The 13961-nt window shown below is 57.2% G+C and overlaps 1 protein-coding gene across 1 annotated transcript; it reads right to left on the reverse strand.

Annotated features, from left to right (window-relative positions):
• Positions 1-2217: 2217 nt before the first annotated feature.
• LOC132472375 (mitogen-activated protein kinase 1-like) lies at positions 2218-13817 on the reverse strand. The gene is given in 10 exon segments (XM_060071984.1): positions 2218-2406; positions 3610-3735; positions 5581-5661; positions 5663-5694; positions 6590-6721; positions 7372-7486; positions 7655-7771; positions 9987-10176; positions 11726-11908; positions 13437-13817. Coding segments are annotated over 9 exon segments (1179 nt in total). The 5' UTR covers positions 13646-13817; the 3' UTR covers positions 2218-2406; positions 3610-3615.
• Between the last annotated feature and the right edge of the window lie 144 nt (positions 13818-13961).

Here is a 13961-nt window from a genome sequence, read left to right on the forward strand (position 1 = left end):
AGAAGTGGCATGATCAGAATAGATATGGCAGAGAATTACTAAGCGGTACTGTAATAATGCAAAGTAGTTTAGATTCAAGTAACACCAGCCATGCCCCACCCCCTGCCCGCCCCCAGGCCCTGGCCACGCCCCCCCCCCAGGCCATGGAAATCATTTCAAAGGACGCTTGATTTTTTGGAGACAATTTGAAAGTCAACGAGGACCTTTAATTAAAAAAAGCAGAAGCTAAATATGGAGGATGGAGCGGGCGGGGTCCTCGCCCGAGACACCGAAGCTGCTGCTGCTGGAGGAGAAAGCGCTGCGCTCAGGGAGGAGCCGGGGTGGTCAGCAGGACCCCGCTCGCGACCTCTGACCCTGGAGCAGCTACTGATGGGTTACATTTTAATCATCACATGCCAAGGAGCCCGTGTTGCCGAGCGCCGGTGATGCAGAAGCACAGGAGCAGAAGCTCCGCGCAGCACGGGCCAGACCCCGGGACTCGGGGGGGGGGGGGGGGGGGGGGGGGACAGCGTCACAATAAGTTGCGTTGTCGAAAGGTCTTGTTAATCATTTACAAAAATAAACACAAAAAACAAAACCATTGTTAAATATCACACTTGATCCAACGCTAAATTCTCTCCTGCATCAAAAAAGCTCCTCTAGAAACAGTTTTGAGTCTCTGTTCACTCGGAAAAACTGCAATCACATCAAAAGACTAAAGTCGAGTTTCACTACGGTTAAAAAATAATGGCTGCAAGTATCACAAGTGCATCTGAAACGGGGCTCGGACCGCCCCCCCCTCCCCCTTGTTCCTTAGCTTTCCATTTCTAAATTACTTGGCGTTGTTTGAAGCGGGAACTTGAGTTGTGTTTTACCCTCAGAACAGTACAGGTTCAGGAAATGCGTTGAAGTTCAGAGTACAAAAATGTGAGCCACCGCCAGCTGATCAACGGAAACCCCCCCGAGAGGAAGTTATCCCCCCCTAGAGGGCGCTAGCCCCCCAAGAGGACACTAGCCCCCCTAGAGGAAGCTAGCCCCCCCTAGAGGAATCGAGCCCCCCCAAGAGGACGCTAGCCCCCCTAGAGGAAGCCAGCCTCCCCAAGAGGACGCTAGCCCCCCCAAGAGGAAGCTAGCCCCCCCTAGAGGAAGCTAGCCCCCCCTAGAGGAAGCTAGCCCCCCCTAGAGGGCGCCAGCACTCCGAGAGGACACTAGCCCCCCCAAGAGGAAGCTAGCCCCCCAAGAGGACGCTAGCCCCCCGAGAGGAAGCTAGCCCCCCCGAGAGGACGCTAGCCCCCCCAAGAGGACGCTAGCCCCCCCAAGAGGACGCTAGCCCCCCAAGAGGACACTAGCCCCCCCAAGAGGACGCTAGCCCCCCCAAGAGGACGCTAGCCCCCCAAGAGGACACTAGCCCCCCCAAGAGGACCATAGCCGCAGCTAGCCCCCAAGCAGAAGCTAACCCCCCTGATAAGACGCTAGACCCCCCACTGCCACTTTGGTACGTTTCAGGAATGCATGCATTCACGTGATCATAGAACTTTGTTTTTTTTCTTTGAGAACAAAAACAATCAAAACCAAAAACCCAAAGTAGATCAACAGAAGAGTCGACATGCCAGTAAAAACACACGTTCCTCTCAAAACCCCAAAAGTGTTCCAAATGATGCGCAAATATCAACTTCCGAAAAAACGTACAAACACGAACTAACCGACGGGACGTCCGGAGAACGTCGTACAAAACTGAACGAAAGTTAAGCAACACTCATCCACCCTCCGCCAAAAAACACCAACCCTTAAATATATATATATTTATATTCTATATACATACACGCCCCCCCCCCCCCACCCCCAGAACCCTCCCACCTCATAACACCCCCACCCCACCCAATGCCCTGGAGCGGTTAATACGGTAGTAGCCTAAACGTTAGCATACAGACACTAGCGGGGGGGGTGGGGGGGGGTGGAGAAGGCAGAGTAGCATACAGGAGGGAACAACGATTTGGTCGAGGTGGGGGGGGCAAGGGGGTCAGGGGGCGGGGCTAGGGATGGGGTTCGGGGGGAGGTGAAAGAGGGGCGGTCCCAGGTGGAGGCGTCCACACTCGGGACAACACTGAAGCAGTCGGGAGCAAAAACACAACGGCTTCCCCCCCTGGCGACCCCCCCCCCCCCAGCGGAGGAGGGGTTGCCATGGCAGCGCTCGCAGTAGAATGGGTTAAAGCAGTTGAGAGTCTCGCTCGGTTCCTGTTTTTGTCTTTTTTTTTCTGAATGCCGTTTGGTTTTCTTTTTTTTTTTTTTTTTTTTTTTCTTTTTTTTTACATGATCGGTAGCAGTCGTCGTGGTCGTCGCGGTTTCTTCGTGGTCGTCGTGGTTTTCTTTGTGGTCGCGTTCGGAGTCTTCTGGTGCGCCGCCGCCCGATGCTCCGCCTCCGCAGCGCTAAACACACAAACACAGCGGGCCGTCAGCCCCCGGAGAGAGGAGGGAACACCCCCCGTGACCCCCCAGGACCCCCCCACAGCCCCCTGAGGCGCTCAGAGGATCCGGAGGCCAGAGAAGGCGCGCTCCTTGGGGAACAGAACAGGAGCGTTTGCTGTGGGCCGGGTGAAGCGCCTGCACCGCCCCTGCTGGACAGAAGACCCAACAGCAGCCCCCTCAGCAGACTACAGGTAGAACGGCAGGTTTGGTTTAGGGGGGGACCTGGAGGAGGGAGGGGGGGGGACCTGGAGGAGGGAGGGGGGGGGACCTGGAGGAGGGAGGGGGGGGGACCTGGAGGAGGAGGGGGGGGGGACCTGGAGAGGGAGGGGGGGGACCTGGAGGAGGGAGGGGGGGGGACCTGGAGGAGGGAGAGGGGGGGACCTGGAGGAGGAGGGGGGACCTGGAGGAGGGAGGGGGGGGGACCTGGAGGAGGGAGGGGGGGGAACCTGGAGGAGGAGAGGGGACCTGGAGGAGGGAGGGGGGGGACCTGGAGGAGGGGGGACCTGGAGGAGGGGGACCTGGAGGAGGGAGGGGGGGGGACCTGGAGGAGGGAGGGGGGGGGACCTGGAGGAGGGAGGGGGGGGGACCTGGAGGAGGGAGAGGGGGACCTGGAGGAGGGGACCTGGAGGAGGGGGACCTGGAGGAGGGGGACCTGGAGGAGGGACCTGAGGAGGGAGGGGGGGGAACCTGGAGGAGGGAGGGGGGGAACCTGGAGGAGGGAGAGGGACCTGGAGGAGGGAGGGGGGGGGGACCTGGAGGAGGGAGGGGGGGGAACCTGGAGGAGGGAGAGGGGACCTGGAGGAGGGAGGGGGGGGGGACCTGGAGGAGGGAGGGGGGGGACCTGGAGGAGGGGGACCTGGAGGAGGGGGACCTGGAGGAGGGAGGGGGGGGACCTGGAGGAGGGAGGGGGGGGGGACCTGGAGGAGGGAGGGGGGGGGGACCTGGAGGAGGAGGGGGGGGACCTGGAGGAGGGAGGGGGGGGGACCTGGAGGAGGGAGGGGGGGGACCTGGAGGAGGGAGACCTGGAGGAGGGAGGGGGGACCTGGAGGAGGGAGGGGGGGGGGACCTGGAGGAGGGAGGGGGGGGACCTGGAGGAGGGAGGGGGGGGAACTGGAGGAGGGGGACCTGGAGGAGGGAGGGGGGGGGGAGGACCTGGGGGGTTACCTGCACTCAGGAGCCCTGGTAGGTGGCCTGGAACTGGGCCGTCTCCTCGTAGATCAGCTCCTTCAGCTTCTCCTTGGGGAGGTCGTCCAGCTCCATGGTGAAGGTGAAGGGCTCCTCGGCCACGGGCTGCACACACACACACACACACACACACACTAAAGCTCAGCTGTGTCTAACTAAGACACACAAAAAAACTGATGTCATTCACTCAAGCCCCCCCCCCCCACCCCCCCCTCTCCTAATGCGTTTCCACTGAAGACCAGGCTAATTAAATATTCACAGAGCCATTCCACTAATGCGTGGAGCAGGAGGCTGCCATATCTGGGTCTGGGAGGGGGAGATAGGAGGGGGGGGGGGGGTCGTGTTGCCATGGCGACTTATTGCTGGAGGCCTTCTGTTGACATGATGGTTCACAGCGCTGATCATGATAAAGGAAAACACCGTCCTTCAGGAGAGAAAGCCGGCTTTGTGCTGGGGAGAGCACTCTGTGTGTGTGTGGGGAAGTGCACTCTCTCTCTGTGCGTTGGAAGAGCGCGCACTCTCTCTCTCTGTGCGTTGGGAAGAGCGCGCACTCTCTCTCTCTGTGCGTTGGGAAGAGCGCGCACTCTCTCTCTCTGTGCGTTGGGAAGAGCGCGCACTCTCTCTCTGTGTGTGTGTGTGTGTCTGTGTCTGTGTCTGTGTCTGTGTGTGTGTGTGTGTGTGTGTGTGGAAGCACGCGCACTCCGTGTGTGTATTGGGAAGTGCACTGTGTGTGTGTGTGTGTGTTGGGAGGCGCGTGCGTGGGTGTGTGTCAACCCCTCGTCTGTTTCCATTTCAAGTCGTTAAAACCAACGTGTTATTTTGCTAACGCAGGCCTCTGGTAAGACAGCTGAGCGTGGGGCTCAGGACCCCCCCCCCTGCCCCTCAGTGGAGGTCCGCTCGTTAGGATGACCACGCCCCCACGCCGACCACGCCCCCACGATGACCACGCCCCCACGATGACCACGCCCACAGGAGATCAACGGGACTGAACTCGCTGCTGATGCCGTCGCTCTATATGTCATCACCACAGTGGAGACGATTCATGCTCTACGGTGGCGAGTCAAAAAGATTTATTAATTCTAAATAATAATTAAAATCGAAGAATAATCAAAGATCCCGGCGCGAACACCGGAACCACGGTGACACTACTGGGCGGCGTGGTGCCTACCGGTAACCACGGCGACACTACTGGGCGGCGTGGTGCCTACCGGTAACCACGGCGACACTACTGGGCGGCGTGGTGCCTACCGGTAACCACGGCGACACTACTGGGCGGCGTGGTGCCTACCGGTAACCAAGGCAACACTGTACCCTTTTTGTTTCTTGCCCGCCGTGGTGGTGTTGCCGTGGTTACCGGTACCGTGTCTGATCCTCGTTCGGCGCCGCGTCGCCATCTTTAGGCCCCTCGCTCGGTTGGACCGAAGCTCACGGCCGGAGGGAGTGAGTGAGTGAGTGAGTGAGTGAGTGAGTGAGTGAGTGAGTGAGTGAGTGAGTGAGTGAGTGAGTGAGTGAGTGAGTGAGTGAGTGAGTGAGTGAGTGAGTGAGTGAGTGAGTGAGTGAGTGAGTGAGTGAGTGAGTGAGTGAGTGAGTGAGTGCGTGCGTGAGTGAGTGAGTGAGTGAGTGAGTGAGTGAGTGAGTGAGTGCGTGAGTGAGTGCGTGCGTCTAGGTGTGCGTACGTGTGTGAATGCGTGTGTGAATGCGTGTGTCTATGTATGAGGTGTAGGCGTGTGCACGCGTCCATTTCTGAGCTGTGCGTGCGTGTACGTGTACATGAGGTGTGTGTGAGTAAGTGTCTATGTGTGAGGTGTGTACGTGCGTTGTCTAGGTGTGCGTTTGTGGACGCGTACGAACGCGCGTGCGGGTGTGTGCGTCTATGTCTGGGGTGTGCGCGCGTGTGTGTGCGTGCGTGGGCGTGTGCGTGCGTGGGCGTGTGCGTGCGTGGGCGTGTGCGCACCTCGTCCGTGGGTCGTAGTACTGCTCCAGGTAGGGGTGAGCCAGGGCCTCCTCCACGCTGATGCGCTTGTTGGGGTTTAAAGGTCAACATGCGACCCAGCAGATCCAGGGCTGTTGGACAAATCAACAGTCAGGGGTCAGAGGTCACTGGACTCAGTCTATTCTCGGCTCCCTCTCTACTCCCTCTCTACTCCCCCTCTACTCCCTCTCTACTCCCCCTCTACTCCCTCTCTACTCCCCCTCTACTCCCTCTCTGCTCCCTCTCGGCTCCTCAGACGTGTTGGGATCGGTTTGGGGCCGGGCCGGGGGGGTGCTGTCTGGGCCCGCAGGAAACACGTTCAAACCGTCCCCCTCCAGGGGGAGGGAGAGGAGAGGCTACAGGCCTGACACCACCACCACCACCACCACCACCACCCCCCCCCCCCCCCCCCCCCCACTGCTGCTGCTACAGGCCTGACACCACCACCACCACCACCACCACCACACCACCCCCCCCCACTGCTGCTGCTACAGGCCTGACACCACCACCACCACCACCCCCCCCCCCCCCCCCTACTGCTGCTGCTACAGGCGTGACACCACCACCACCACTACAGGCCTGACACCACTACCACCACCACCACCACCACCACCACCACCACCACCACCACCCACTGCTGCTGCTGCTGCTGGCCTGACACCACCACCACCACCACCACTACAGGCCTGACACCACCACCACCACCACTACAGGCCTGACACCACCACCACCACCACCACTACAGGCCTGACACCACCACCACCACCACTACAGGCCTGACACCACCACCACCACCACCACTACAGGCCTGACACCACCACCACCACCACTACAGGCCTGACACCACCACCACCACCACCACCCCACCACCCCCCCCCCCCTACTGCTGCTGCTACAGGCCTGACACCACCACCACCACCACCCCTGCTACAGCCTGACCCCCCCCCCCCCCCCCTACTGCTGTGGCCCAGCGGGGCGCCCGCGTACCCTTGCCGTCGGCCTTGGGGAACAGCTTGTCCCAGGGGATCTTGGGCTTCTCGGGGAGGGACTGCAGGTAGTTGCGGGCCTTGGTGTTGATGATGCAGTTGAGGTCCTCCTGGGTTGGGGAGCCCAGGATCCCTGTGGGGGGGGGGGGGGGACAGCGTTACACACAACCGCTCCCAGAGGAACAGCCTGTACTGGTTAGTTCTCCCGCTCTGATGATCTGGTTGATTAGCGAGCAGAGTTTGTCATTTCGGCGCAATTTTGTTGAATAAGTGACAAAACGGACAATGAGACGGACTCTCTAATTACATACAACGCTTCAGAAACTAAATAAAACAAGGCGTGCAGCTCAAAATGCAAATGAGCTCATCCACTGTAACCAGCAAGTCTATTTTAGACATGCCCACGCGCAGCGCAGAGTGCAAACCAGTCTCATCGAAGAAGTGCTCTGGTAATAGTGTTACCAGTACATACATATTTTTATTTATTTAATATTTTGATTGTGATAATGCTCCCGTACTGCAACCTTAACCAGGGCTCAACCAGGCCTTACCGCACCGTAACCAGGCCTTAACCAGGCCACACTGCACCTTAACCAGCCTTAACCCGGTTCCTGAGCAGGAGCGGGCTACCAGCCTCACTTGAAGGGTGACATTATGCCACCAGGTGTGAGGGTGATTAGCCGCATAATATCACCCCTTCACGACGACCTGCCATTCAGAGGACCCGGCCAGGTGTGAAGAAGAAGAAGAAGAAGAAGAAGAAGAAGAAGCCGTGGCTCTCACCCAGTATGTGATTCAGCTGGTCCAGGTAGTGCTTCCCGGGGAAGATGGGTCTGTTGGACAGCATCTCGGCCAGGATGCAGCCCACGGACCAGATGTCGATGGACTTGGAGTAGCCCTGGGACAGACGGTGGAGGCGGGGTCAGGCACCACGCACCAACGGACCACACACACACACACACACACACACACACACACACACACACACACACACACACACACACACACACACACACACACACACACACACACACACACACACACCCCCCCCCCCCCCCCCACCCACCTTTGAGTTGAGCATGATCTCGGGGGCGCGGTACCAGCGCGTGGCCACGTACTCCGTCAGGAAGCCGGTGTGGTCGTGCTCCGGGTCGGCTATCCGCGCCAAGCCGAAGTCACAGATCTGAGGAGGGGGAGGAAGAGGAGGAGTCAGGGCCCGTCTCCCCAGGACGGCCCACCCAGAACCAACGAGCTCCATTGATTTGTTGGCGGGAGATTTGTTTTGTAATAATGGTGAGGTGAACTCTGCTCTTCTGTGCGGGTGAAACGCTCGTCCTGGAGCGGCTCGTTTGGGAGCGGCTCGTTTGGGAGCGGCTCGTTTGGGAGCCCCTCGTTATGCTCTGGTGCGCTGTTTGAGGAGGAGCCGTTCATGTACAGTCGACACACTGCTCCTCATCAGGGCCAGAAGGTGCCCTCTGTTTGGACAGCCGGACACCAACAAAACTAGCCTGGCTAACGCCGGACCTGATCTCAATCTACATCGAGAAGAGGTCTGGGAACCACACATTCATTTTCTCGTATTTGAGGCGTGGTCTACGATTGCCCGGACCCGTTTATTAGGCTCTACGAATGTCCATCATATAAGTCTGTTTCTCATAGCCAATCGTATCAATTATACCAGATGACGTATGTAGAGCGACAGAAATTCGATGAGGAGGAAGACGATGGGTGTCCCGCATAGACGTCGTCATCGTCTTGCCGTCCCTCCCCGTTCTGTGATTGGTTCCCTATCTCAGGCAAAAATCTGATCCATGGAATCCAGGCTGCCTGGCAGCGCGAAATGAAATCGCACGCAAGGCAGCGATGGTACACCCAGGCTACAACAAAACAACATCAGGTGTGGAGACCAGCGTCTGGGTTCTTGGGTTCACCGGGAGGGTCGGTAATATCTAGCAGCTGTATTTACACGTTATTCAAATTATATATTAATAATACTCAAATAGTCTCTGAACGGATCCCGGGTCTGTTAGGGTCGGGATCAGAGAGGTTGGACCAGGCTCCATACCTTCCAACGAGGAAGGCCTTCCTGAGGTGAACCCTCACACTCCGGACCCCCTGACCCGCTAACCCCACGACGACCTGCCTCGGGTTCTGTGACCGTGGACCCAGACATCCCAGGAGACAACCACGCCTACAAGCCCTTTACTGCCCGACTCCAAACCGCTCTCTCTCTGCTGGCCAGCAGGTCGTTGGTGTAAAAGCAACCGCCATAAACTCTAATAGCTCATCTGAGCGCTGAACTCTGGTTTATTGTGTTGACACAATACACCATACTCATGAGGAGCCAACGCAATGGCTCTCAGGGCAGAGGCTGCCGCGATCAGGCAGAGGCTAGCAGGACGAGGCTAGCAGGACGAGGCCAGCAGGACGAGGCTAGTAGGACGAGGCCAGCAGGACGAGGCTAGTCGCACGAGGCTAGCAGGACAAGGCAGCGGCTAGCAGGCAGAGACTAGCAGGCAGAGACTAGCAGGACGAGGCTAGCAGGACGAGGCTAGCAGGGGGCTGCTAGCAGGGGGCTGCTAGCAGGGGGCTGCTGGCAGGACGAGGCTAGCAGGACGAGGCTAGCAGGACGTGGCTAGCAGGACGAGGCAAGCAGGACGAGGCAAGCAGGACGAGGCAAGCAGGACGAGGCTAGCAGGACGAGGCTAGCAGGACGAGGCTAGCAGGACGAGGCTAGCAGTACGAGGCTAGCAGGACGAGGCTAGCAGGACGAGGCTAGCAGGACGAGGCTAGCAGGACGAGGCTAGCAGGACGAGGCTAGCAGGACGAGGCTAACAGGACGAGGCTAGCAGGAAAAGGCTAGCAGGACGAGGCTAGCAGGACGAAGCTAGCAGGAAGAAGCTAGCAGGACGAAGCTAGCAGGGGGCTGCTGGCACGAGGCTAGCAGGAGGTTAGCAGGAGGTTGGGGTACGAGCTGAGCTGCCTTCAGTCCGGCGTCCTAATACAACATTCCTTGGATTCCTCTGGCGTCTCCGTGCTACATGATAACGGCGTGCCATCTGCTCTGCAGCCAGCATCCTGTTTGTGTTGAGTCCTCTCCCAAGATTCACTTGTTGGAATCGACCCAAAGTAGGCTTCTGCCCAGAGACATCGGGAATCAAACCCCCGGAGGAGGAGAAGCTTCTTCTATTCTTCTAAAGAGGCGTTTTACAAATTGTACAAGACTGAACGATGCATGATACATCGTTTTGGCATTCTTAATAAATGTACAACGATGAAGTGAATGTAAACACATCTCCAAGAGCGTCTTACTGCCGCTAAAGCATCCTGAGCAAAGAGAGCTCAGAGCACATCGAGTTCACAGGTCTGAAACCCATTAGTGTGTGAGGTGGGGGCACCTTCAGGTCACAGGTGGTGTTGATGAGCAGGTTGGAGGGCTTCAGGTCCCGGTGCAGCACGTTGGCAGAGTGGATGTACTTCAGCCCACGCAGGATCTGGTACAGGAAGTAGCAGATGTGGTCGTTGCTCAGCTTCTGCGTCTTCAGCAGCTTGTACAGGTCCGTCTCCATCAGGGTCTGCACGATGTAGCTGGGGGGGGGGGGGGGGGGGGGGGGGTTAAGGCCAACACCGGGTGGAGCGGGAGGCTGCTGCTCTACAGCCTGGAGATAAGGACCAACCATCCTGCCCCTCCCTGGACCGGGGGCTAGGGTTAGGGCCAGGGGCTAGGGTTAGGGCGAAGGTCTTGTCTCCCTACCCCAAGACCGTTTTGCTCTCATCCGCAGAGCAGATAATGCTAACCACACAAAGCCCCCGCTATAGGACGGCCACCACCACATCACCTCCTTATTACATTATTGTATTTTGTGTTCACTCTGTAAAGCGTCTTTGAGGACTTAGAAAAGCCCTACATAAATCGAATGTATTATTTGTATACACAAATATTAGAATAGAATAATTTATAGAATATTTATTCTAATTCAGTTAAAAACGATGTATGTATTTACCATGGATCTTTTGATAGTGACAGAAGGGATGCGAGGTTCAGTGATAAGCCACACACACACACACACACACACACACACACACACACACACACACACACACACACACACACACACACACACACACACACACACACACACACACACACACACACACACACACACACACACACACACACTTTGTGGTCCATACTGAGGCCCTTAGTAAGGGGGTAGCAGACATTACAAGCCGCACCAGGATGCAGACTTGATTTAATGGTCTGCCCAGTGTTCCTCAGACGAACTGAAGATGCATTAGCAGATCGGATGATGGGCTCCATGCAAGTAGGGTTTTACTACATGAGAATGCAAAAACTGCAGATTGATTTTTTTTTTTTTCAGAAGTACATTATGGATGCATTTGATGAAGAATAATCTCATAATGACACATCCAATTTAGGTTTGCTTGCACCCGATATCAGTTTAGTTTTAAAGTCTATTTTCAGTTTTGGCCACCATTTTGTCATCATCTATAACCAAATTTAAAAATCGTCAACAGTTCTTCAAAGGGTGGGTTGGGCTGGCACTGAGTGGTCCAGCGGTGCCTCGACTAAAGCAACAGGTCCGACCATCAGGGTGGATCACCCACCTCAGCTCTCTGGGCTTCACTGCACGGCCAGCTGGAACTCAACGCTCTACAGCAGAGGACGTTCAAGTGGAGGTTCGGTCAAGTATTGCAGAAATGCAGCAATAATAAAAAGCGTGTACATCTTGACCATGGATGGTGAGCAACAGCACAGCGTTTCACACGCAGGTGGACCGCACACTGGTGACGCACACACCCACACCCACACACACACACACACACACACACACACACACACACACACACACACACACCATCGGGCATTTAGCCTTCACTCCGGGGGGTATTGAACACGCACACAAATACCGAACACACATACAAATAGAGAACAACACACACAAATAGAGAACAACACACACACCTTGTATAAAACCAAGTTGAAGCCAAGCTGTTTGTAACTGTGTGGCCTCATCCCCTCTGTGTGGTGAAGGTTCATCGAGGCTACGTGGACGACCCCAGAACACACACACACACACACACACACACACACACACAGTGTGTCAGAGGATACACGTCCCTCATGGCCTCCAGTCGGCGGGCGCGCAGGATGTCGTTGATGCCGATGATGTTCTCGTGGTGGAAGCGCAGCAGGATCTTGATCTCTCTCAGCGTGCGCTGGCAATACGTCTGGTGCTCGAACGGGCTGATCTTCTTGATGGCCACGCGGGAGGTGGTCACATTGTCCAGGGCAGAGCTGAGAGGTGGGCAGCAGAGTGCGTGGGGGGGGAGAGAGAGGGAGGCAGAGAGGGAGGAGGAGGGAGAGAGGGATGGAGAGAGAGAGAGAAAGCTCAGGTTACACACTGCGCTAGCTGCCGTACCCTTTATAGCAGGATGGGGGAAACTTGGGGATAATGCTCCAAAACAGAGCACTGCAGGAGGGTCTTTGGTTCGATTCCCTTTCCAGAACCATTGTACTGTACTATAGTGGAGAAAACCAAAACATCTCGCACGGAACACATCCTCCTTTGCGTTTAGTTTTTGTGTATAAACTCAACGTCAAAGTGAGAGACAAACATGCATGTCTTCAGCTGACAGCACACACACACAACACACCTGCAGTGACCTATAGCCCATTATAAACCACCACACTTCACGATAGCGGGGAGCGATCCTTGTAGAGATGTGAACAATAGCTGAAGCAACTTCCTCGGCCTATGTGGCACTCCTTTTTTTTTTTCCCTATTCAACATTTCAGAAGAAGCTAAACGGAGCCAAACGGATCCGAGCGGTGAACGAGCGGGGCACGGGGAGTGTGCAAGGGGGATTAGTGGTCTTCAGACCGACAGCCTAAACAAGACTTCTAGTCACACGTAGTGATCCGATGGGGTGAGGTGGACGGTGGCCTGCTGCGATGTTATGGCGCTATCGGGTCCGATCCGCTATCGGTTCCGATCCGGGGGGGACCGAGTCCACCGCGGAGAGCAACAGGCCCGCTCCCACCCGGATCTGTTGCTCTTCGTGGCGGACTCGGACCCACCCGGATCCGGGTTGGAACGAGTCCATCGAGTCCGACGGAGTCCACCGAGAGCAACAGGCCCGCTCACACAATGCCTCGGATGACCAAATCACGATAACGACACCTCTGCTCTTGCAGTAATCACAGTTCTACTGGCGGGGCATGACACCCGATTTGCTGCATCGACCGAAAGTAAAGTACGGGGAGGCTACACCCGAAGGAGAGGTACTACTGGGCATGACTGGGGTTTTAGAACCCGCTTTATTAAGTTGTCATGGATCTTGAACAGGTTTCCTCCCCTGATAGCCAGCTAGCTCCTGCGCAACCAGCCTTGTTTCCTGTATGTTCTGCAGCTACTCGCCACGCCTGCAGATCAACACATGAATCAAGCGGGTCTGAGCCTCCTCAGGAGCGGTCTGAGCCTTCTCGGGAAGGGACTAAGCCCCCAGGAAGGGTCTGAGCCTCCTCTGGAGGGGGTCTGAACCCCCCAGGAAGGATCTGAGCCCCCCAGGAAGGGTCTGAGCCACCTCAGGAAGGGTCTGAGCCGCCTCAGGAAGGGTCTGAGCCGCCTCAGGAAGGGTCTGAGCCGCCTCAGGAAGGGTCTGATACATATGGATCCGTGTTGGCCCCACGTTAGTTGAAGTGTCACTGCGGACCATGACATCTCATTTAACGCGCCAGACAACACCTTGTTCCCGCTAGGCTCCGCCGTGTAACACATCCTATCAGGCGCAACAACACGAGGAAAAGTGTTAGGAGAGCTCACCAGACCATCCCGTACGCCCCCTCCCCGATGTACGACAGGTTGACATAGCGGGGGCCGACGTCGAACGCCTGCCCCTTCACCAGCTCCGACGCCACCTTGGACCCCGCGGCTCCGGTGGATCCGTCCTGCGCCACAGCGCCCGCCGCCCCGGCAGCCCCGCTACCGGAGCCCGGGGCTCCGCCCGCCGCTGCGCTGCTCGAGTCCGCCATGACGGCTCTCCGAAGGACGCGTTCAGTCGACGGATTCCGGGGAGTCTCGGCTCGGGGGTAACGGCTCGGCTCACTGGCAGTCGAATATCGTATAAAAACGTCGGTGTTTCGTGGTGAAAGCGGCGCTCCTCGATCAGGCCTCTTCTACTACCGAGTGAACGGATGAACAGCGCGCGGATCTGAAGCAACACTGAGCGTAAATGCGCGTGCCAAACTACGGTAATAGAGGAATGCTCGTTTTGTTCGCCGGACCTGGGTGACCCGGGCGGGGTTAGATCAGACGTCACCGGTCTGGAGGAGAAGCTCCACCCGAACC

This window comes from Gadus macrocephalus, chromosome 2, assembly GCF_031168955.1.
Source record: "Gadus macrocephalus chromosome 2, ASM3116895v1".
Classification (NCBI taxonomy): domain Eukaryota; kingdom Metazoa; phylum Chordata; class Actinopteri; order Gadiformes; family Gadidae; genus Gadus; species Gadus macrocephalus.